This window comes from Harpia harpyja, chromosome 7 (assembly GCF_026419915.1).
Source record: "Harpia harpyja isolate bHarHar1 chromosome 7, bHarHar1 primary haplotype, whole genome shotgun sequence".
Lineage (NCBI taxonomy): Eukaryota > Metazoa > Chordata > Aves > Accipitriformes > Accipitridae > Harpia > Harpia harpyja.
The window spans coordinates 43,200,329-43,221,675 of NC_068946.1; the positions used below are offsets into that span (position 1 = coordinate 43,200,329).

Here is a 21,347-nt window from a genome sequence, read left to right on the forward strand (position 1 = left end):
CTGCAGTGTTGCTTTTGTAAAGATCTGTCTGTACTTCCCCACAGCAGTGTTCTCCCGTAGAGACAATCAAGATTGGGCACTGTTTGGTAAAATTGCTTTGTAGTCCTTAATCCAGTAGGCTGAGCGCTGAGCCTCTGGTTTACAAGATTCCAATTAGCGATTTACCAGAAATGATACTCAGGCTGACAATTTGAAGAGAATCTGTTAGCCAGTGGGATCACTCCCTGGATGTGTCAGGCCTACAAAATGCAGGGTCAAAAGTACTGGAACTGGTTTAAGCAAATTAACTTCTGAATTAGGTAAATTAGCCTGCTTATAGCTCATCACTGCCACAGTTAGTTCACCTTAGATAATCAGTTTAAAAAGGAGCTGAAGATTGTTAAACACACCATAATTGAGTTCTAACCTCTCTCAGGCTCATGTGACAATCGTAGAACCAAGTCATAGTTGAATTAGTACTGTAAGAGACAGATAACTGGACAACAGAGGTTAATCTCAGGGAAAGAAGAACAATAGCAACTGTTGATCATAATGTTGGTGTCTTTCCAGAATCAGTAACAAGACTTTGTACTCCAGTAAGACATTTTGGTAAAAGACCGAGTAAAAAGTAATAGAAAAGCAACAGTTCTTGATGTATAAGGCTATAATTTGTACTTTTTTTGTTTCTCTAAAGTTGGTGTTACAATTTGTCTCTTTCCAGAGGTGGTTGGATCCAAACAAACCAATCAGGAAACAATTAAAAAGTGAGTACATGTATGTATTTGGTCAATTCATATATCATTATTATGCTGTTTTTCCAAGGTACTTGGATTAATGAGAAATAACTTTTCTTGACCATAGGAGGATCTCCTCACAGTTTGAACTTCAGAGTTAAGTTTTTTGTAACTGACCCAAACAAGCTCCAAGAAGAATATACAAGGTAGGTCTAGTTAATTTATCAATAAAACATTTTTCTAGAAGGCTTATGTTTAAGGGGATAAGAATCATTAATTTTTTTAAGGTATAACATGGAAATTTTCTTGTAAATAATTTTTTTGTTGTATGTGCAAGCCTCTAATTTTTGCCTAATAATTACAGATATGAACTATGCAGTTGCACCAAATCAATATAACAAAAAGCTTCTGTGAATAAATTTACAAATTTATATGCAAAGTGAAGTAACTACATGAAGAAAATACTACCAAGTAGAAACAGAAAAGGGAAAATAGAGAAGAGAGGAAAAACTTAATCCCACTATTTACCAATGAGTACAAATTTAATTTTATCCTTACTTGTGTTCTCCTTTGTGGTTAAAAAATTCCTGAGCTTTCTGCATTTTTTTTTTTAATTTCCACTCCCCCTACCCCCCCAGTTTTCTGCTTGGCACTAATAAAATTAATCTGTTTGTATGGTTGTAGTCCTAGCTTGAAGCATGTAAGCTTATTTTGATAGCAATGTGTTGAAGTCTGTTGAAGAAAATGCTCAGTGTGAATCAAGATAGGAGGCTTGTGAGTTGCAATTAGTCCCTGAAGAAATGCCTCAAATTTTCAGTATTCTTAATTAGTTCTGGTCCTCTACATAAGTGGCATGATTTGACAGATTGGAATTTTTGGATGCCAGCCATTCTGAAGACAGGGCAGCCCCATTCAAAAAACAGTATCTAAATTATTAAGGATAGCTTTAGAAACGTAAGTACCAAAACTGTGAAAATTTGAGTCCATGTTTGTTTATAATTTCTTTTGATTTGTCATATTTTGGACAAAATTTTACACACAACTATGCAGACAGAATTTACTAAACTGAGTCCCAGAGATCCTGGATCAGGCTTTGTTTTATTGAAATATTTACTCTAGGAAAATTTGGCAATTTACTACATCAGAATAATGAAAAATGTGTTATTTGAATTAAAGGACTGTAATATTCCTAAGGAGATGGAAAAAACAGTAAATGTTGATCAATATGAAGGAAACAGTAAAGAAAAGAGAGAACTGTTTACTTTAAACGTTACCCTGTAAATACAAAGCTATAAATACAGCATCCTTTTAGATGAGAAATAATGTACGATTGCTTTATCAAGGTCAGCTCTGCCATTTTTGCTAATAGACCTAATTGCCCCTGAGAAAACTCATTTGTATTTGGAATTGTTATAAGGAGAGAGTTATTATCTGTGGGGTTTTTTGGAGGGCAGTTAGGATGCCATGTCACAAATATGGGGTCCTTTCATGTAATCAGTATTTTCCCCTAAAAAAAAAAAAAGAAACAAAGCACAAACTTCTGACAATTCCAGCTCAAGCTGAGACTTTTCAAAGGTGCTCAGTTTTTATAAATTTAATGAAACAGAGGAATGACTTGATATATGAGGCAGTATGAATAGACATCAGGGGAAGGTTTGGCACAAGCTTGTGTCTTTACTAGACCTCAGCGAATTCATGTGAGGGAGGCAGGTTATGAATGTGCCAGGTCAGGAAAGGTCAGCAGGAGCTTACCTTGTGTTGCAGAGTTTAGCTTTAGGAACTTGTATTGGTAGGAAATGAAGCTTCATTAGTTCTGCTCATGACAGAAAGACTTGCTATTAACGTTGACTCCAGTTAGCAACAATTCTGTCTTACCCTTTTCTAGATGTATCTATATAAGGAAGATGAAAACATTCTAATGCAATGCCACCTTCATTGTTTTAGCTGAGTTTGTTGTGCAGGCTTTTTCAGATCTACCTTGCTAAAGTTTCTATTGATTTCCCATTTTGCTCAACAATATGCGAGTCTTAAGTGTTCAAACTGGGATGGTTAGCTAACAAGCCATAAACTTCACTGTTTGCTGAAAACAGTGGACAGAAAATGAACTCTACTTAGTGTTCCTTAATCATGAGGTCCCTTAAGTACCATGGAATCTCTCTGATAAAGCATTACACCAAAAAAAGTAAAATAAAATGAAGGTGCAGCTGCACATACAGAATGTTTTTGTCCTACATTTTTGCGGCCATAAATGTAAACAGGAAAAATAGGAAAAATTGATTTGTTCAGTAAATTTGTGAAGAGATACTCAAGCTAAGCATGTGAAGCATATCCTTTTAATATATAAATTTAACTTGTCATTTATTGCTTTTTTTAACAGGTAAAGAAATTTTGCTTTATCTGTCTCTTTTGGTTTCAATATGCATTTTAAGGTGGAAAACGAAAAAGTATTTTGAGGTCTTTAAAGCCTGGCTAATGTCTCAGTTTTAACTTCTTGAGGTTAATACGTTAAACTAAGCTTCTTGCCATTCTAGTCAGTTAAAGAACCTCTAGATGGTTTTGTAGGAGTTGAGCACATGGGCTAACATCTTTGCTTGTCAGTTTGCAAGTGTTTTCCCTCATTTTCTTTCACACATGGAATGTTTTACCTTTCTACTATATTTAGCTTGTAAATGATTGGATTTCTGTGTGTGTATTTGTAAATGTTTGTGGAAGTCTTTGAAGTTGTAGTTAATCCACTTTCTGAAGACTACACAATTATAAGAAGTCCTGTGTAATAAAGTGATGTATTTTGTTTTTAATTTCTTTGTGCAAGTTAATATTGGGAAATATTTAATGCTTGGTTTCAGTTGAACTCAGGTGGTTTTCATAAGTAATTTTGATGAGTGTTGATAATGAATGGCTATGGCTGACTCTACTTTTGAATCAGAACTACAGGAAGGAAACCAGATGATTTTTATAATAATAATAATAATGTAGGAGGTCCCAAAACAGAATAAATTTGTAAGAAAGCAGGAATGATGTTTAAATTTTCCACTCAGTGAAACTTTTTTTGTTTAAATTAAAAGGCATTAGAGCCTAAATTCTACAGCTGCCTTTATGCTGTTATAAGGGTTTTTTGCTGAAAGTTTAAGCTTGTGCTAACATCTTGCCATCTCAGTAAGTCTTGTTTACTACCCCACTTCAATCTCTGTGTCAGTGGAGGTTTGCCACTTGATATAAACATTTATACTTCTTTGAAATTGTTTAAAACCTTTGAGTGAAATAATGAAGGGACTAAATTGAGTGAACAAAGGATTGATTCTGAGACGTTAAAAAATATTTGGGCTCTGTTGGAGAAACAAAGGAAGTAATTTAGAGGGAAATCTGTTTGTAGTTTCAGGTTTGTTAGGATTTTTAAGTCACAGTGTTCCCACTGCCACTGTTTGGTGGGAAATAGTTCTTGTTTTAAAGTGTTCATCTACTCCTTTTGCTGTTTCCATCTCCTTCCCGACTTGAAATAGTGGGTATGGGAAGACTAGATGAATTTCTAAAACAAGCTTTTCTCACATCATAATTAAAGAAAACTTTAGAAGTTCAAGGGAAGTCAGTCAGAAGGTGTTTGATGTAATAGAATCCATAACTTCTATTTAAGAATGTAACTCCAAAATACTAAGACTAATTGTTTTAATTTAAATGAAAGCAGAGTAATATCAAATACTCAATGAGAATAAATCAATTTTATCTACCTGGAGTACAAATCATTCTTATTAAGGTACCTTCATACACAGATGCAAACTTCAACTTTTGGCTGCCATATTGAATAGTTCTGTTGTTCACATTCATCATGAAGGCACTTCTTTTTACTTCTTTTAAACTTTAAGTTCAACATAAATACTGGAAAATAAAGCAGGTAGAATGTGAAAATTGCAGCCTTTTAGTAAAATATAATGTATAACTTTATAGCCTGTAACTAGTTTAATTTACAAAGTTGTATTATTATTTTACTAATCACAGTTTAATTTCTTTCCCATAGTTTAAGAAATAGCATGCAAAATGTAAAGTTTTAGTTTTGCACTAACTGAAAGCAAATGCATTAAATTGATGAAAAATTATTAAATAATTTTATTTTTAATTATAGTGGTTTTTTTGTTTGTTTCTTTAAATAAGGTACCAGTATTTTTTGCAAATTAAACAGGACATTCTTACTGGAAGGTAAGACATTTTTGTTGTGTTAAACTTTAAATGCAACTTTGGTTGAGAAAAAGTTAATGGTAGGGGATTTTACCTGCAAAAATAAAAATATATTTAATTTAAAATAAATTACTGTTTATGCAAGTAGAAGTGTTTATAATAATTATCTATCCAGTTTGTTCATAGACTATGAAAGATTAGGCTTTTCAAAATAACTGAATTTCATATGAAATATCTAATTTTATTTATTTCTCATTTTAAAAACCAAACAAACCAGATTGCCCTGTCCTTATAATACTGCTGCTCTTTTGGCTTCCTATGCTGTTCAATGTAAGTATAATTAGTATTCATGTACATGTTAGTACTGAAATATATAAAAAGTAGTATTGATGAGTTTCTAAAGAGTGTAGTTTGTATGGCATTATATTGTGATGTATGTGGACATGATGCTACTTTTCTCACGATTAAGGAAATATGGTCAGTTGCTTTTTCTCCCCCAGCCTGTTTTGCTGAATTAGAAGTGGAAAAAATACTGGTAACGCTCTCTGCTTTCCTTCTTTAATCCCATGTAGTTAAAAACCCCCAAAACAACCCTCTTGTATTTCTCTGTATTCTGAAGTGTGGGGTTAGTTTGTTTTTTCTTGAGAATGATACTAAAGCATTTTTTAGACAAACATTTTTAACATACCATACAGTGAGCCTCCAAGGAGGTGTGGAAAAGAGAATTCTCCTCATATCTGGCCAAAAAGTTCAATACCCGTGTCATCAATTTTAAGTCATCCAGTGAGTAGATAAGTCCTGAAGACTGAAATTTAGTCCTCCTCCCCTCTCTCCATTTTCCTTCATAAACTTAAATTGTTCGGTGGAAAAAAAAAACCACAACAACCAACCAAGAGACTGTTCAGCACTTAGTTCTTGAAATTTGATTGTCAGAAATTCAGTTTTATAAGCAATCCTGATATATCCATCTATATTCATGTGTTTTTCTGCTATTAAAGATACTTACATCTACATTTAGTACTATGTGTACTTTGTACATTTCAGACAAATAGTGTCCATGTTAATCTTTCTGGGAAAAAACATATAATAATGTTAATGTAATATTTTATGCATAGTTTTGATAAGTGTTCACCTTTTTCCAGATGAATCAATAGAGCAGTTTCTCTTAAACAAAACTCCCAAACTCCAGCTGTTTGGAAATAGATATGTACTGCAAGTGCTGTCATGCCATAGGGATTTGCCTTAGAAGAGGTGAAGCATTTGATAATGAAGCAGGCACTATGAAGTTTATAACATTTTAAGCTTTTAAGAATGCAATATGTTTATTTTTCATACGTTGTAGAAGCGGTGGGTATGCACAGTGCATTGTAGTTACATTTGTATATGAGATCCTGCTGCCCTTAAGTTCTTCAGTGTGCAGACCTCTGTCTAATAATTTTCTGTGCATGCCTATTACTAAACTCGCTCTGGGTTTAGCTCTTGGGATTCTTCATAAATGTAGGTGAATAGCAGATGTAGATCTCAGACAGTCCTGTATTCTCTGTAGTGGATTTTAGCAAGGCATGCACTCTGTTATGAAACCTGGTCCTATTTTCCAATTTTTAAATTATTTAAAATAGGATCTGTTTCTGGCAATGCAAGTGGCCCAGACTTCTTTCCTACCTTCCCTTCCCTTGCTTATCTTCCTGCTCCGTGAGTGCCTTCACCCCTCTTGTCAGTTCTTCCATGCCCCATAAAAGTGTCAGTAGGCCAGTGCAGGACCCCACGTCAAGCTGGATTGCTGTGAACTTTCCAGTTTTCACATGTTAGGTTACTTCTCTGTCACTGTAGTTCCCTTACATGGATTGCAGATATGTAAAGATGATTTTTTTTGGATTATAGTTAGAAAGCCTCAAAGCCTGTATTTTTAGCAAATGTTGTTGTTTGTATGTTTTTTATTCCAACAATAAATGTGATTTTAATTTATTTCCTGTAATTTTAAGGAAGTGGTAGAAATTATGTAAATGCACTTTTTAGTAGTTTCAATGTAGGTGTATGTATGTGTACATTTTTTCCATACATACAATTGAATGTGGAAAAAAATATTTTTCTAATGCTTCTGAATATATCTTGGTACAGAATGAGTTGGTGGGTTTTGCAGATCTTAATGAAGAAATAGCAGTTGTAGGGTTAAAAATATATATATTGTGTAATCACATGAAAGCAGCAAAGGTAAAGTAAAAAAAAGAAAAAAAACACCTTGAAGTATATTATTTAGTGCTAGCCATTATGACAGCATTTATGAATTAATTTGTGTATTAAAAATTAAACACTTTTAAAACTTCCTTCATAACTACCTACTCAAAGCTCTATTTAAATGATCTCCATGGTATTCACTGAGAATGTTTATTCAAAAGGGAAAAGGGGAGTTCAAATGTCTTCTCTATTTTTGTTTGCGTAGATCATAAAGTATGTGGGAGCAGACTCTTGTGAATTTGGGGGCATTGCACAATGCCAGATACATCAGTGATAAACAATAACCTCTCTTTTTAATATTTTAGCCGAGCTGGGAGACTACAACCATTCAGAAAACTTGCCAGGCTACCTCTCAGACTATTCTTTCATCCCTAGCCAGCCTCAAGACTTTGAAAAAGAAATAGCAAAATTACATCAGCAGCACATGTAAGGATTTACAGCAGAAGATATTGACTGACTTTGTCAAATCCTGACTGCTGGTGCTGTGCTATTACGTTAAAAAATGAGTATTTTGTCTTAAAGGTTTCTGAGTTTTTTTGTTGTTTTCTTTTAAGAGTACGTTTAATGTGATTTTTTTTTTTGTAGATTGTCTGTATAATAAGTACCATTGATACTCTGCACAGATAGAATATCTATGACAGAATGACAGGGAAAATAAGTGAAAAAATGAATATCTTAAAGGTACACTGAAAACAGTGTTTGTGTATATTACATAAGATATTAACTTAGCAGGATGTAATTTCTTTAAGAGTTTTTTTCAGTCTTTGAGAACGCTCTGAGCATAAAGGTTTTGTTTTCATGGTGCTCTCACCAATAAACAAGAGTTACTTTAGAAGTAACAAAGTCCTTTTCTTCAATATCTGTTCTTTTCTGTGTGCAAGTCTGTGACCTTTTACTAAAGAGGAAAAGGCAATGAAGCAATGGAAAATATTTTTTTTTCAGTGTGTAACATTGTGGTACTTTTTCAGTGATGGTTCCTTGGTATTTTAGAACTTAAGTGCTTTTTGTTACAGTTAAATGTAACAAAATGTAAGCTATATTTACAAAAACATTTGCTTAATTCGGGCACGTTGTTGGCTTTAGAAACTGCTGAATGTTACTTTACATTTTAGTCAATGGCTTAGCAAATTCTGTTAGGTAGGGTAAAGAAATTATGATGAGTTGATGGTAATTTAAACTTTAAGGGTAAGCCTTGGAGAGAAATTGCTGTTACCAGTAACAAATGCAGGACTGCAAAAGTAATTTCCAGATTCTAGAGCTCCACAGACATTTAAATGGTACAGTGCATTAGATATAAAATGTGTGCGTTTGCAAGCTGCGTTGTGGGTTCTTGTCAAGACTTTGTCTATGTGGAAGCACAAGGTTGTTTTCCTGTTAAAATTTTTTAATTACAGCGTGTTTATGGTGAGAAAGGAAATTCAGATTTCAGGGTGGGGGTAGAAGTAGCAAAACGAATGCAGATTTTCTGTTTGAGCTCACTAGGGAGCCTGATGTGGGAGGTTATGTTAGAATGTTTCTGATTTAGCTTCTTTTTTTCAGAGGGTTGTCTCCTGCAGAAGCAGAGTTTAATTATCTCAATACAGCACGTACCTTAGAACTTTATGGAGTTGAGTTGCACTATGCAAGGGTAAGTTTGGATGAACTAGTATTGTAATGTAAAAACGGATTCCTCTGAGATTTATGGAAAAATAAATATTTATTTTTAGTAAGCCTTCCTGGCTGCTGCTTACAAGAGAAAAAAAATGAAAATTATGTTGTCTTACTAGGTGCCTAACTGTGATTTACCAATTTCAATAGCCACTGTTTCACTCTAGTGATGGTATTTCTTTGCTTAAATTTGGGCTTAGTTATATCTTTGTTATTCAGGTTGAGCCTTGTTGGCCTGAACGCCAGTTCAGTTGGCTACTGGTGAATAAGGAAAACGTACTTGTTGAATGTGCTTTTGATGTTTTAAGTCTGTCAGCTTTGAAAAATATTTAATTTCGTTCCAATTAGAACCAAATTATAAATCATTATATAATATGAACTGTTAATGTAAGATGAGCGTGCTATAATTGGATACAGCATCAGTTCTATCAGGTAAAGCAAGTAGCTCAAGGTCTCAACTCAAATGATCTTAACCTGTCAGTAGAGTGCTACCATTTCTGCAAAGCCTCTGAATGTAATTTTTAGTAACTAAGACACCTCTGTTTTTTTAAATATTCTTGTCCTACTCCCTAAGGCTAGAGGAACTTGCAGTAGCGTTTGAAACATACCCCACTTCACTGCTCTCTGTATCCTGCTGTTGTTGCACACGTATTGAGAGATCTATAGCAGGTGTTTGATTAAGAGTGCAAAGATACGTCAGGAAAAATGTGCTTTTTAAATATGCTTACGATATTGTTTGTTTTAGAATCTCATCTCTCTGTGTTCTGAGATTGCAATTTCCTTTCAGGTAGGAATTTAAGTTGCTGTTTGCTTTTAGTGTAGCAAACGTCAAGCCAGTCTATTAGTGCTGTTATTTGTAATAAACTGCTAGAATACTCTGTGTATTTCTTCAAAGTTGGTGGAACACAGAACATATAACTTAAGAAATTAAAATTCTGTGGTAGCTTATAAAGAACTTGCAGCAAACATTTGGGCTTGTCCTAAATAGGAATGAATAATTTAATTCTTACTTGTCTTATTAAAACACATTTCCTTCCATGTTAATTGAGATCTGTTTTACTATGGTATTTGTGTATTGAGAGAGAGAGAGATGAGAATGAATATATATGAGGTTTCAAAGATATTTTTATTGTTCTTCAAGTAATTTTCTCTTTTCTTTTAAAGGATCAGAGTAACAATGAAATAATGATTGGAGTGATGTCAGGTGGAATACTGATTTTTAAGAACAGAGTACGAATTAACACCTTTCAGTGGTAAGGACAGCTGTTTAAGCTAATGTTTTTGTTTGGTATTTCAAAACGTATTTTTACCACTACCAGTGTCAATAAGCTTTAAAAAGGACTGAAGCTTAGTTGTAGCATATCAAGTTGAAATGATTTACCTCATGCTATGCTATGGGTAATTTTATGATGGAGTTTTGTCCTGTTCTGCATGCTGTGCTGTTAAATGAGTGTGGTGCAAATTATAATGAATTTTAATACATTTTTTCTTCAGGAGTTTGTAAGTGTACTTTGTGTTTAATTAACTATATAGCCAGGTCCAGTGTTATGGTCTAGCTCACAGTCTTTAAAGAGACAACTGAACTTAAAAATATTACCTGTAGAGTGATTGCTCTTATCTGTTTTGTCACATATAACTTAATGGCACTGAGTGTGTTAAATTTAATGTAGGTATGGCACTTGAGGATAACTGAGGTGGAGCATTCAGGATATGGTCATCTCTTCATCCATAGATAACCATTTTCATGATAAGGATCAAAAAGGTGCATTTATCGCAGAAAATGCTGTTGTTTACTTCTCCTCTTAACTAAAATAGTTTTTAGAGCTGTTCTGTAAACATGGAGTTATCATCATTAAATATGATACTCTAGTTACCAGTCATCTTAAGTTGGCATCCTGTTCTTACTTATTCATATAAGAAGGGGAAAGATCTAAGAGAAATCCTGTTCTGCACTATAACTTCTATAGTGCTGTATGGAAGTGCTCTATAACTTCTGTAGTAATCTACAGAAGTTATGTCACCTTCCCCAATGCTTTTTTTAGTTCCCTCAGAAGTAACCTTCCCTTGGTTTCCTTTGCCTGCTTGGAATCCACTTTGACAGCCTTACTACATATGTCGTTGAGTATGCTATAACAGCATTCTGAGTGGGCAAAGTCAGCCATATAAAATTATCATCATAAACATTAGTCTACCAGGCACAAAAGCTGTTCGCTCTAGAAAAATGATGAAAAGTTTTGCGTTTTCATTTGCTACTGATTTTGCATTTTCATTTGCTACTGATATGTGTGCTTGGGCAATGCAGCTCTGGACTTTTCTAAAGTTCTTGGCTGGTCTGTCATCTTCATATAAACAGATTAAATTGATTACCACAACTGAAACTAGAAGAACTTTTCTCTGAATTCAAACTGATACAGGCAGTTGAAATCCTTGGGTTTTTGTTGGTTTTTGTTAGCAAAGGGTAAGATCCATTACCTATAATCAGTGACATGCTTTCACTTAGGAGGTTCCCTTGCAGAGATTCAAGGTGTTAATCACAGTCTTGATCTTTCCTGCAACCCAGTGAATTTCTAAGACATTCTTGTTTTCTGTGCTAAGCTAAGTCTAAAGTTTTGTTGTAGGATGTTACGTATTCTGTGGTTTACCATGTTGGGAAACAGTGTGAATGGTCACCTTTTAGTAGATTTTTGAAGAGAAAGGAAAAATAAAGCTATGACATAAGTGTTATCCACAGCCAGATACAATTGAACATGGTAAATGTTTTGCCTGTAAGCATTCAAAGAAAAGTAAGCCTGAGGCAATTACGGGGCATGTAAATTTTCAGTCTCCATGGTTAGTTGGGTAAATTAAAACTGGATTTTGCAATGACAAATCTGGAATTACTGTACTAGTCAGTCAGACCTGCCTTTATAATGGTGACACATTCTAAGAAAGTTTTCCTTCATCTGGTAAGAGTTTTGAAGTGTTAGAGCCATTTCTGGGTTAAGGCTGCTTTATAAATGCAATGCTGTAATAATCAGGAAGGTTTTAATTCAGGCTGCTTTTACTGCTGTTATTTTTGGGCAAACAGTAGTGGTAGAAATAGGTTCTGTAGAACGCACTGGTAAATTACTGAGTATGTACAATATAAGTCATAATTAAGCTACATGTCCATGCTGGAAGCTAAAGGTTTCTGTGAGCTCTGCTTCATATTGTTTACATGCCAGGGATGTTGACCTAAATTCTTAGTTTGGTTTTTGTGTGTGTGTAATTACCTGCACAGTTCTTTGTATTCAGCCATATCAGCTGACATCAGGGATATTAATTTCTTCCTGTGAAGACTGTAGTACCAACATAATTGGTCTTTAAAAAACCACAATGAACAACCACCTTCCCCCCCCCCCCCCAATTCGTCCTATTATAGGCTTGTTTTGCTATGAGTAAGGATCTGAAATGTCAGTTCTCACAATATAGCTCAATAGTAGACCTATTACCTTTCCTTTTTATCCATAGTCATGCAGCTGCTCTAGTGACACTAGTACTGATACTTTTTCTTCTTGCTTCCACTTATTCTTGCTCCTGTGCAACTGGAGCTGTGTAATGTCTTCCCAGTGCTTTATGGCTATAGTGAATGTTTAGTTATCCCTTTTCAGTACTCCTGAGCTGAGTTTTGAGACAAGCGAGAGGATAGACATGCATGTATGTGGGAAGAAATAGAGGTTTAACTGTATCGCTCAGAGAAGAATCAAGTAAAATGTCTCTGCCCTCTCCCTCTTAATTTGGTATTATATCTAAATTGCATATTATAAACATTATGATCGTGGGGAGAAATGAAACAGGAGGGAATGAGGCAAAACAAAGGAGACTGCCTTTTATCCAGTGTGTCCTAACTTGATATTCCTGTATTGTGGGTAATTCCTCTCTTTGCCAAACTGTGCTACCAGGCACAGAGACCTGGGAATCCAGGAAGTAGATCTTGCCCTTGAAGACCAAAGGAGAAGAGCACTGAGTACCTCAACCTCTCCTTTGTTACTAGATCACTTGTTCAGCAGCGGAGACGCACTTTCCTTTGCCTCTCTTTTGCAGTCGATGTAACCCTGGAAAGCTTTGTTGCCTTTCGCATGCGTTGCCAGTTGTGACTGCAGTTGCACTTTGGATTTCCTAGTTCTGTCCCTGAATGTCTAGGTAGTGCTTCTGTGTTCCTCCTTGGTCTTCTGATCCTGCTTCCACATCCTGTATGCTTTCGTTTGTGTTTGAGCTCAGTCAGCAGTTCTGAGATAATCCAAGTTGGCCTCCTCTCATGCTTGCTTGTTTTCTAGCACGTCAAGATTGTTCTGGATTGAGAAGATTGTCCTTTAAGATTGGCCACCTCTCCTCAGTTCCTGTGCCCCAAAAGGCAGCTTCCAAGGGATTTTGCCTACCAGAGCTCTGAGCAAGCTGGAGTTCCTTCTCCTGAACTCCAGGGTGGTTTAGTCTGCTGCATCCCTCCTCACTTCCCTCAGGATATTTAGCTTCACCATCTCACAGCTGCTGGAACCAAGTTTGTCTTTGACTACTGAATCTGGACAGTCCTTCCCTGTTCGTGAGTTGTGCTGCCAAGAGCATCCTCCCTAGCTGACCAGTCCAGAACCTATGTCAAAGAAGTCTTGGTCGAGAAATTTGCTGGATTGCTTGTGTCCTGCCTTATCACCCTCCTGGCAAGGGTTGGGGTGGTAAAGTCCTTAGTGAGAACCAGGGCTTGATATCATGAGACTCCTTCCACATGTTTGAGTACAGTCCTCACCTTAGACTAGGACTTTTAAATATCTCTTCATTTAAAAACATACATCTTATCATTTAGGATGTCTGAGATGACTGGAGACTGGAAAATCATACCAGGAAAATACTATCGATGCCTGCCTGTTCTTACGCTTTTCCTTGGAGATGCACCGTTGCTGACAGTCAGAGAAAGGAGACATAAGCAGACATGCCTTTTGCTTTGGCCGATTATGGATATTCTTATTTAATGACTAGCAGGGTATTAGCAGTGCATATGAACTCTCTCTTATCTGCTGTATTTTTTGAAAATAGCTGAGATTCAGCTTTGCTGAGTCATTTCTTTGTACTTAGAATGGTGACTCTTACGGGTTGAGTTAGACCTTACTGGCTAATGTTGCAAATGGTTTCAGGCTTAAAAGGCAGCTGACCTCGCTCTGCCCAAATTATGGGGTGAGATTAAAAAACAGTGTGTATAGCTTTCATCCTTATCATTCTCCTTGAGTCTGTAAATCACCAAAGGCAGTGATTTCTTTAGCAGAAGAGGGGAAAAAAAGAAAAAGAGTAAAAGGTGGTAGAATGTTTTTATAAATGGAATAATTTTGATTTATTTTCAGGTTTTCTCTTGGCATGCTAAACAACAATGATAACGTTGTAGAGTGTGTGCAGTTTAGTTTTTAGAAAAGGTATATATTAAAATGTTCTTTTAATTGTCCTGTACCCCAAAATTTTAGAAAATTAATCATAACATACTTCTGGTTAACTACAGTCTAATAAAACTTTTTTTCTGTTTTTCCACAGTCAGACTGCTATAATCACTAGTGTCTATCCCATCCAGCAAATTTAGGAGCCATCCCTAATTATTCTTAAGCAATTGTTTGTCACAGGAGGTGCTAAGAAAATTGCTGCATTGCCAATGGAATAATGCGATTTCAGTAGATAAGTTATAACCCCCTTTATAGTTTCTAATCCTTGAGAAACTAACTTCAATAGCAACAATTCGTTAAGAATTGGAAAAAAACCAAACAGGACAGTTATAGCTGCTGCTTTTTTTTTTTTTTTAATGGCAAAGCTAGGAAAGAAAAAAGAAATGGGAAAAGATTTAAATAAGCATAATTTAAAGGCTAATATTCACAGACTCCCTTTATGTTATTGGAGATAGAAACTTTCTCAACAAATTAGGACATCTGAGTTAGGTTTCTGCTCTGAATAATCCCCTGGAGAAAAATGTCCCAATTTGATTTAGCTAAGAAGATAATTTCTATATACAGATATCTAACTTAGGTGTCTGTTAATGTTTTGCTTCTCTTCCTTTCTAGTCTAGAGGGTTTTTTATTCAACAAGGTGATTAATATGCAAGTAGTAATTCCAGTCACTACCGAGGTCCCTGTATATTCTTCATGAATAAGTTTATCTCAAAAGTTGTAGCACTATCTTCACTGACCTTTTTGGTTTGCTTTCTTGGTTTTGGGTTTATTGTGAGTTTGGGGGTTTTTTTCTTTCTTTCTTTTGTAGCTTTCCCAAGCCAATATAATAACTTGAAGTACAGGGACCATCAGAGGCGACAGTTCAGATTAGTAAGGGTGCTCTGTGTAAACGTGCTGTGTAAAAAGTTGATTGTAACCCACGAAGAGTTTGTGTAATTTCCCACAAGTTAACTCTGTGATCTTTGAGTTTCATGAGTATTGTCAGCAAAATGTTCTTTGAGTGAGATGGCATTTGAATTTAGTGTTCTACGGTTTGCAGTATTGTATCTGTTGTTCCTTTTCAAAGTCACAGAAGTTACTGGGTTTTTTTTCTTGTTAAAATTGTAACCTTGCTTTTGTTCTTGACCAAAATAGTACTCCTGTATATTTAGTAAAGGATGTGCACTATCCTAATATTGCATTTCTTTGAAAAATTATATAATTAGATTGTGATGGAAATATGGCCTGTCTCTTCCCATTTAGCATAACTAGCATTGTAGTCATCATCCAAAATTGTCTGGAATTACTGTCAGCATCTCGTATGTTTATAGATAACCTGCAAGATGAAAAGATCTGTAGGCTGATTTTTCCCTATCGTGATATTTTAAATGTTTTTTCCTCCTCATAGTGTGATGATTTTTTTGTTTTGTTTTGTTTTTTAACTTTATAAATACCATGATTGCAAGTCCTTATCTCCATGTTTATATCTTGTCTTAGCTATTTTGCTAAAACAAGTTCTGGTTATATTTAAAGACATGTAATAACATAGAGAAAGAATGTCTTTCAGGAATCAGGTGAAGTTCAATGTATGTTTTCAAATTCTAAGGGATAATGAAAGCAGTTGCACAAAAGAGAACATCTGGTTGGAATGACCTGGGGATAGAATAGCTCTTTGGACTTTGGAACCGGGAAAAGATACTTAAATTAGCAACTGCCTTGGGTTTAGGATGGAAGCAAGTGAATTTGATAGATAACATAAATATATGGCTCATAAATTTCAAATTATACAAGCTATTTTATATAATCTTTGATATCTTATTTTTTGTCTATGGAAATTTCATGGAAATGAAGTGAAATCTGTTCTCTCTAGAAAGTATATTTTAAGTAGGTTCCTTTAAGCCTTTAACCATGATTCAGTATACTAAATGTTTAAATATTGTGATTTTATTTTTCATTTAGGTTGAAGATTGTAAAAATTTCTTTTAAGTGCAAACAGTTTTTTATTCAACTTAGGAAAGAATTGGTGAGTACTGTTTTAAACATTATCTCACAAAATGAGAGCAATGAAATTTCTCCATACTGCATGTCTTCATTATACTGGCTGATATTATTTTGATTCTTGCCTTTATCTGCAATTAAAAGTCCAGTTTCATCAACATTCTGACTATTTCAGTTCTCAAATGGGCCATTATAATGCTTTATAAGACTTTTTTTTCATTTGATTTGCCTTATATTTTAGACACATTTAGTTTTACATTTATATGCAGGAAATGTAACTTGCTTATATAAGACGAATGTTGAAAAAGTTGAAAGTAAATCAATACTAAATTTAAATTTCAGAAGAAACCAAATTTAAAATTAAAGGTAATGCTTAATGCTGCTTCAATTGTATATGTGCTTGTAAGTAGATGTTTGATTAAAAGATGCTGATTTTTGTTATTTGGATTTAGTAATACAAGTTGGCTTTATTAATTATATTTAAACAGAAGAGATAAGAATGTCCTTTGCAGTTTTAAATTACATATGGTAATTTTTTATGCGTACTTCTAAATTTGTTGGGGAAAAAGTTGAAGCTTTCAGTGAAGAATGTGTATGTTTCACTGCTTGTGGTGTGTGTTTGCTACCCTGTGAAGCACCACAGGACCACTGTGTGTTTAATTCAGCAAGAAATGGATTGTTCCATGCCTCCAAGAGATTAGTCTAAACCCATCACAGATATATCACTGGGGAAGATGGAGGAATTAATTAAAAATATGACTATGTGATTAACTCATCAGATTAGTTAAAAGGTCTTGTGCAGTTCTTGCAATTGAAAGGATTTGAAAACCTGAAATGGAAAGCTACTGACCACATAAAAAAGGGATTCTAGGGAGAAATGCATCCTGAGTACTATAGGACTATTCCAGATTTAGGGACAATATGGTTGAACAAGAAAAAATATAAGGAGGAAACACCTGTTACATCAGATCAGGCCAATGGCTGGTGACTAGTACTAGGACTGAAAAAAGGAGTCAAACTGTATATCTTAAAAGCAGATCCTTTAAAATGAGGCCCAGGAGTTTGCAGTTTTCACAAATGGACCTACGTGACCACATGCAGACACTTTGTTGTGTATTAGTTGACAGAAGTTTAACCTGTGTGCTTGGAGCAGCATGACTAGCTCTCAGTTCAGAAGTAGGATAACGGGAGTTAGAGGATTTTGGAGTAATTATGTGTAGAAAGAAATGAACTTTGGCTATTACATGAAATAAATGGGAGTATCTGTCAACATGAGCAGACATCAAGCAATGTGAGCAGAAAAATGGTTGTGGTTAAAAGAAGGGGTGGGGGGCATATTGTGGTGACACAGGTAGTTCTTAATATCCTGCAGGAGCTGTAGGCTAGTTCACAAAGGCAAACTGATCTCTGACAGCCTAGAGGTCAAATTTTGTCTTGATACCCGTGTGTGTAACTTCCATTACAGTTGCAGAAATGTTTGTTGTATTTAGATCTGAGATGAGAATTTGGGTTTTTATGTGGAATTCAGAAATTACGAACTGCAGTTGTTTTCTAAATCAGAACTTGAGAAAAAGCTATAGTAGCAAAGTTCAGGACCTTGAAGATTGAGATACCTGGATATAAAACTGGATTGGGTACTGTACTTGAGTGTTTTCTCTATTTTCTGCAGAAAAAAAATCTGCATATAATTGAAGGTAATATAAAGACAGCTTTCTCATCTTGTTTTTTCTGTTGCTTCTCAATACTCTGCATATTGTTACTCGCACCAGAATGTCGTATATGTAACTAATGTAATTTCTTTTCTGAAAGAAGCCAACAAATTAAAAAGCCTTGTACTGTTTTCCTTTAAACTCTAAGTATCAGATGAAAATTGATGGCAAGAACTTAATTTTCATTCATTCCAAGTCGTGAATATCTTAAGATCAAAGCTCAGATTTGGCTTCCAAAGAAGGCATACTTAAACTAATTTTTTAATCAAACCTAATATTAAAATTGTTATTTCCAGAGTTACTTTCCCTGAGTAGACTTGTAGGATAAGATTCATCTCACCTATTTTCAGCTTCAGTTAGGTTAAAAGAACATATTTTCAGTTTCATGGTAATTAGCTAAGTAAAGCTAATCATTAGACTTCCTCTATAGTAACCAGACACATGCGAAGTGTGAAACATCTTGCATGCATTGGAAGTACGTTTTAGGATGGATTAAGTTGCTCTCTGGTGGTATGTGCTTGCTTTTGCTTTCACTCCCATTAACAATAAAGGGAGCCTAAATGGCTCTTTTTAGGCAGCAGAAACTAGGTGAAGTGACTCAGTGATTGCACATTTGGTATGTAAAATACCTCTGGTCTAGCACTTTGAGTGTTTGTTTAAAAGCACCGATTTACGACATGGCGGTGAAAACACATTAATTGTGTACTGATGATGTGTTTCAACGTTGTGTGTAAATTGTACAGCTGAGTAACCATATTTATTCGGATGCAAAGCTGAGATGCTATAGGATATTAGATTAGTGGACTTGGGAGGGGAATTTTCCAGTATTTTTATTTTTTCCAAACTGGGCTACATATGCTTTTAAGTAGTCCTAAACAGATATTTTTCAAATACTGCTAATGCGTGTTGAGAGCTTTTAATGGCAACTGTCCTCAAAAGTGCAAGTCCCTTATCTTTTAATCACCTATTAAATTTATTCCCTGATTTAGCATTGCTTAGAGGCATCAACATAAGTAAAGAATTATTTGCCTGCTTTTAATAGATTATATCTGTGTTTAAATAAATCACTTAAAGGAAGTCAGATGAAGCAGTTTAATGTCAAAGTCATTTTCCACTGGTAGTGTAATATAATCTTGAATGGAAGCTTGTTGTGTATTTTGACAATTATATAGCTGGAGCACGCATCCACTGGAGTAGATTTTCTTTCCATTGTTTCTTTATGATTTCGTGGCGGGAAAAGAATATGTATGACTTCTTCATCTGACATAAGAAGCCCCCTGAGCCATAACTTCAATGGCAGTTTATTCACCATATTTTTGTTTATCCTGCCCTTTCCATATGCTGCTTCCCTTACATGCTTTGAAGCTGTTTGAGAATAATTCAGTAGTTTCATTTTTCTAGATGTTTCCCTAAGCTTCTTTTTTTAGTTAGTTAGTTGCACCCTTGGCTCTTGTAATGTCAATAGTCAGCATCAAACTCTTAATGCTGTCCAGCATACTTTAGTGGTCTTGATTCTTTGACAGCCAAATAAGTTGTTCAGCATGTTCTTTTGCTCTTTTAGAGCCCAGATGTCCACTGAAAAATTACTTGAGTCTGTAACAAAACAGTATCATAGGTTTTGCCCATGACCAACACCTGGTTTCGGTGAGTGGCCAAAATGACTTTTTTTTTTTTTTTAATTATAGGTTATGTATCTGAAGTTTGTGCTTTGAATTTTTTCTTCGTACTGACCTTTAGAAAGAACTGAGGCTAGAATCACAAGGTGATATGTGGCCTTACCTGCCCAAGTACACATTTGATCTTAAGTAATGCTGGCATTCATTAGATGCCTAGCTGATTGTTGCCTAATTCTGTCAAAGTTTCTGCCATTGGGTTTTTGTGTGAAGAGCAGATACTGTTGGCACTATCTGTCTTGCATTTAAGCTTCCACAGGACTTTTGTCCGCTATTTGTGGAATATCTTGAGTCTCTGGAGCATCTGCTGCTTATAAAGCATAAGTCTTTTTGTCTGCCTCGGACATGAGGGTAGGCAATTTTTGCTTTGTTCTGGGATTCTTCTTTGTTTAGACAAAGTGAAAGATACCCACTAGAGAAGTATTTTTTCAACCCAGTTTCTCTCCTGAGCAGTGAGACATCTGCTCTGAAGTCCCTATTTGAAATCAGGCAAAGGTGGGTTTGCGTGAATGTCCCCACCCAAGGTGCATGTTCAAGGGATGAGCTGTTGTAGGTGAGAAGGGCACCAATATCCGTTCTGCTTTTTTTGTCCTTTTAATAAAAGGAACCACAAACATGACTTAGACTTTACTTTGCCCTATCCCTCCAGTGTTTCTTCTTGGATTCTATAGGTAGGCTGCCACATGGTGTACATTTGTAAGGTTATGATTTAAATTAACTTTACATGGTGGTATTTGGCTTACCTGTAGTTTTACACTTGGGGCCCTGAGCCTCATCACCGATATTGCATTCCAGCTGCTTCACTCTTCTCTCCCTCTGTAGCAAGCAGACTGTTTTCATCTCTCTAATAGGAACCATGGACACAATTAGTAAGATAGCTGGATTCTGCTCTGAAATTACTGTGACTCCCTGAGGTAGTCTTCTAACACTGTTTCAACAGACATAAACCCCTGAAATACCTGTATGTCATTGTCATACCATAGAGCATTCAGCATCTTCCTGGAGCCTTGTGCTATAAAAACATTCTCATAGGCTGCAGTACAACTGTCCTGTTATTTTGTGTGCTTTTGGCTGAAGTACCATGGACATTATAAATGTTGCCTTGGGGTCTTAAGATGAGCCCACGTTGATTCAAGCCTACTATTTTCAGGGAAAACAGGGGCAATCTTATTATTCTAAATCTAGCTACCAGACAGCAGTAGAACCAGGGCTTGCCCCCCAGAATCATCAGCAAAGATGAATTTCAATTGCCCAGCTTATGTTTGGATATTACAGAACCTGCAAGGGTGGATATGAAAAGGATGGGTGCACTTAGGAGCTAATATCTTACACTTTTCTTTACCTTAAAGATTGATTCCTAGCTGTAATTGAGATGAAGGGTAGGGTTTGAGAATCAGTTTTCTCTGCACTGCAATGAACGCCTTAAAAGCTATGAATAGAACTATTGTTAAGCTACCTTTAAAGCTCTAACACACCAAGTTCCTGTGAAAGTGCTGTTTCGCATTACAATTAAGCTGATCTAGCTGCAGCTCCTTCTCATCATGCGATACCAGCTCCTCCTTCATGCTTCATGCCTGATCTAGTGATCAGATGGTGGCATGAAAATCAGATCTGCTCATTCTCTGGAATACAAACTGGGGGGAAAAAAGCAGGATTCCCCCCCCTCCCCCCCCATAATTATAGTGCTTTGAGTAACATGAAAATGCATGATCATCAGCTCATATAACTTGTGAAATTCTCTTTTCCAACAGTGTAAAAGGCTGACAGAGCATTAAATTTGCTACG

At 35.5% G+C, this 21,347-nt stretch overlaps 1 protein-coding gene across 2 annotated transcripts in view; it reads left to right on the forward strand.

The window, feature by feature from the left end:
- Positions 1 to 21,347, forward strand: part of PTPN4 (protein tyrosine phosphatase non-receptor type 4) — a 121,119-nt gene that overhangs the window by 52,955 nt on the left and 46,817 nt on the right. For both annotated transcript variants that reach the window (XM_052791112.1, XM_052791111.1), the window contains exons 4-11: positions 701 to 743; positions 841 to 919; positions 4,860 to 4,904; positions 5,161 to 5,213; positions 7,424 to 7,544; positions 8,658 to 8,745; positions 9,930 to 10,018; positions 16,142 to 16,205. In XM_052791112.1, the coding sequence (XP_052647072.1) occupies positions 701 to 743; positions 841 to 919; positions 4,860 to 4,904; positions 5,161 to 5,213; positions 7,424 to 7,544; positions 8,658 to 8,745; positions 9,930 to 10,018; positions 16,142 to 16,205 (582 nt within the window). The remainder of the gene's footprint in view (positions 1 to 700; positions 744 to 840; positions 920 to 4,859; positions 4,905 to 5,160; positions 5,214 to 7,423; positions 7,545 to 8,657; positions 8,746 to 9,929; positions 10,019 to 16,141; positions 16,206 to 21,347) is intronic.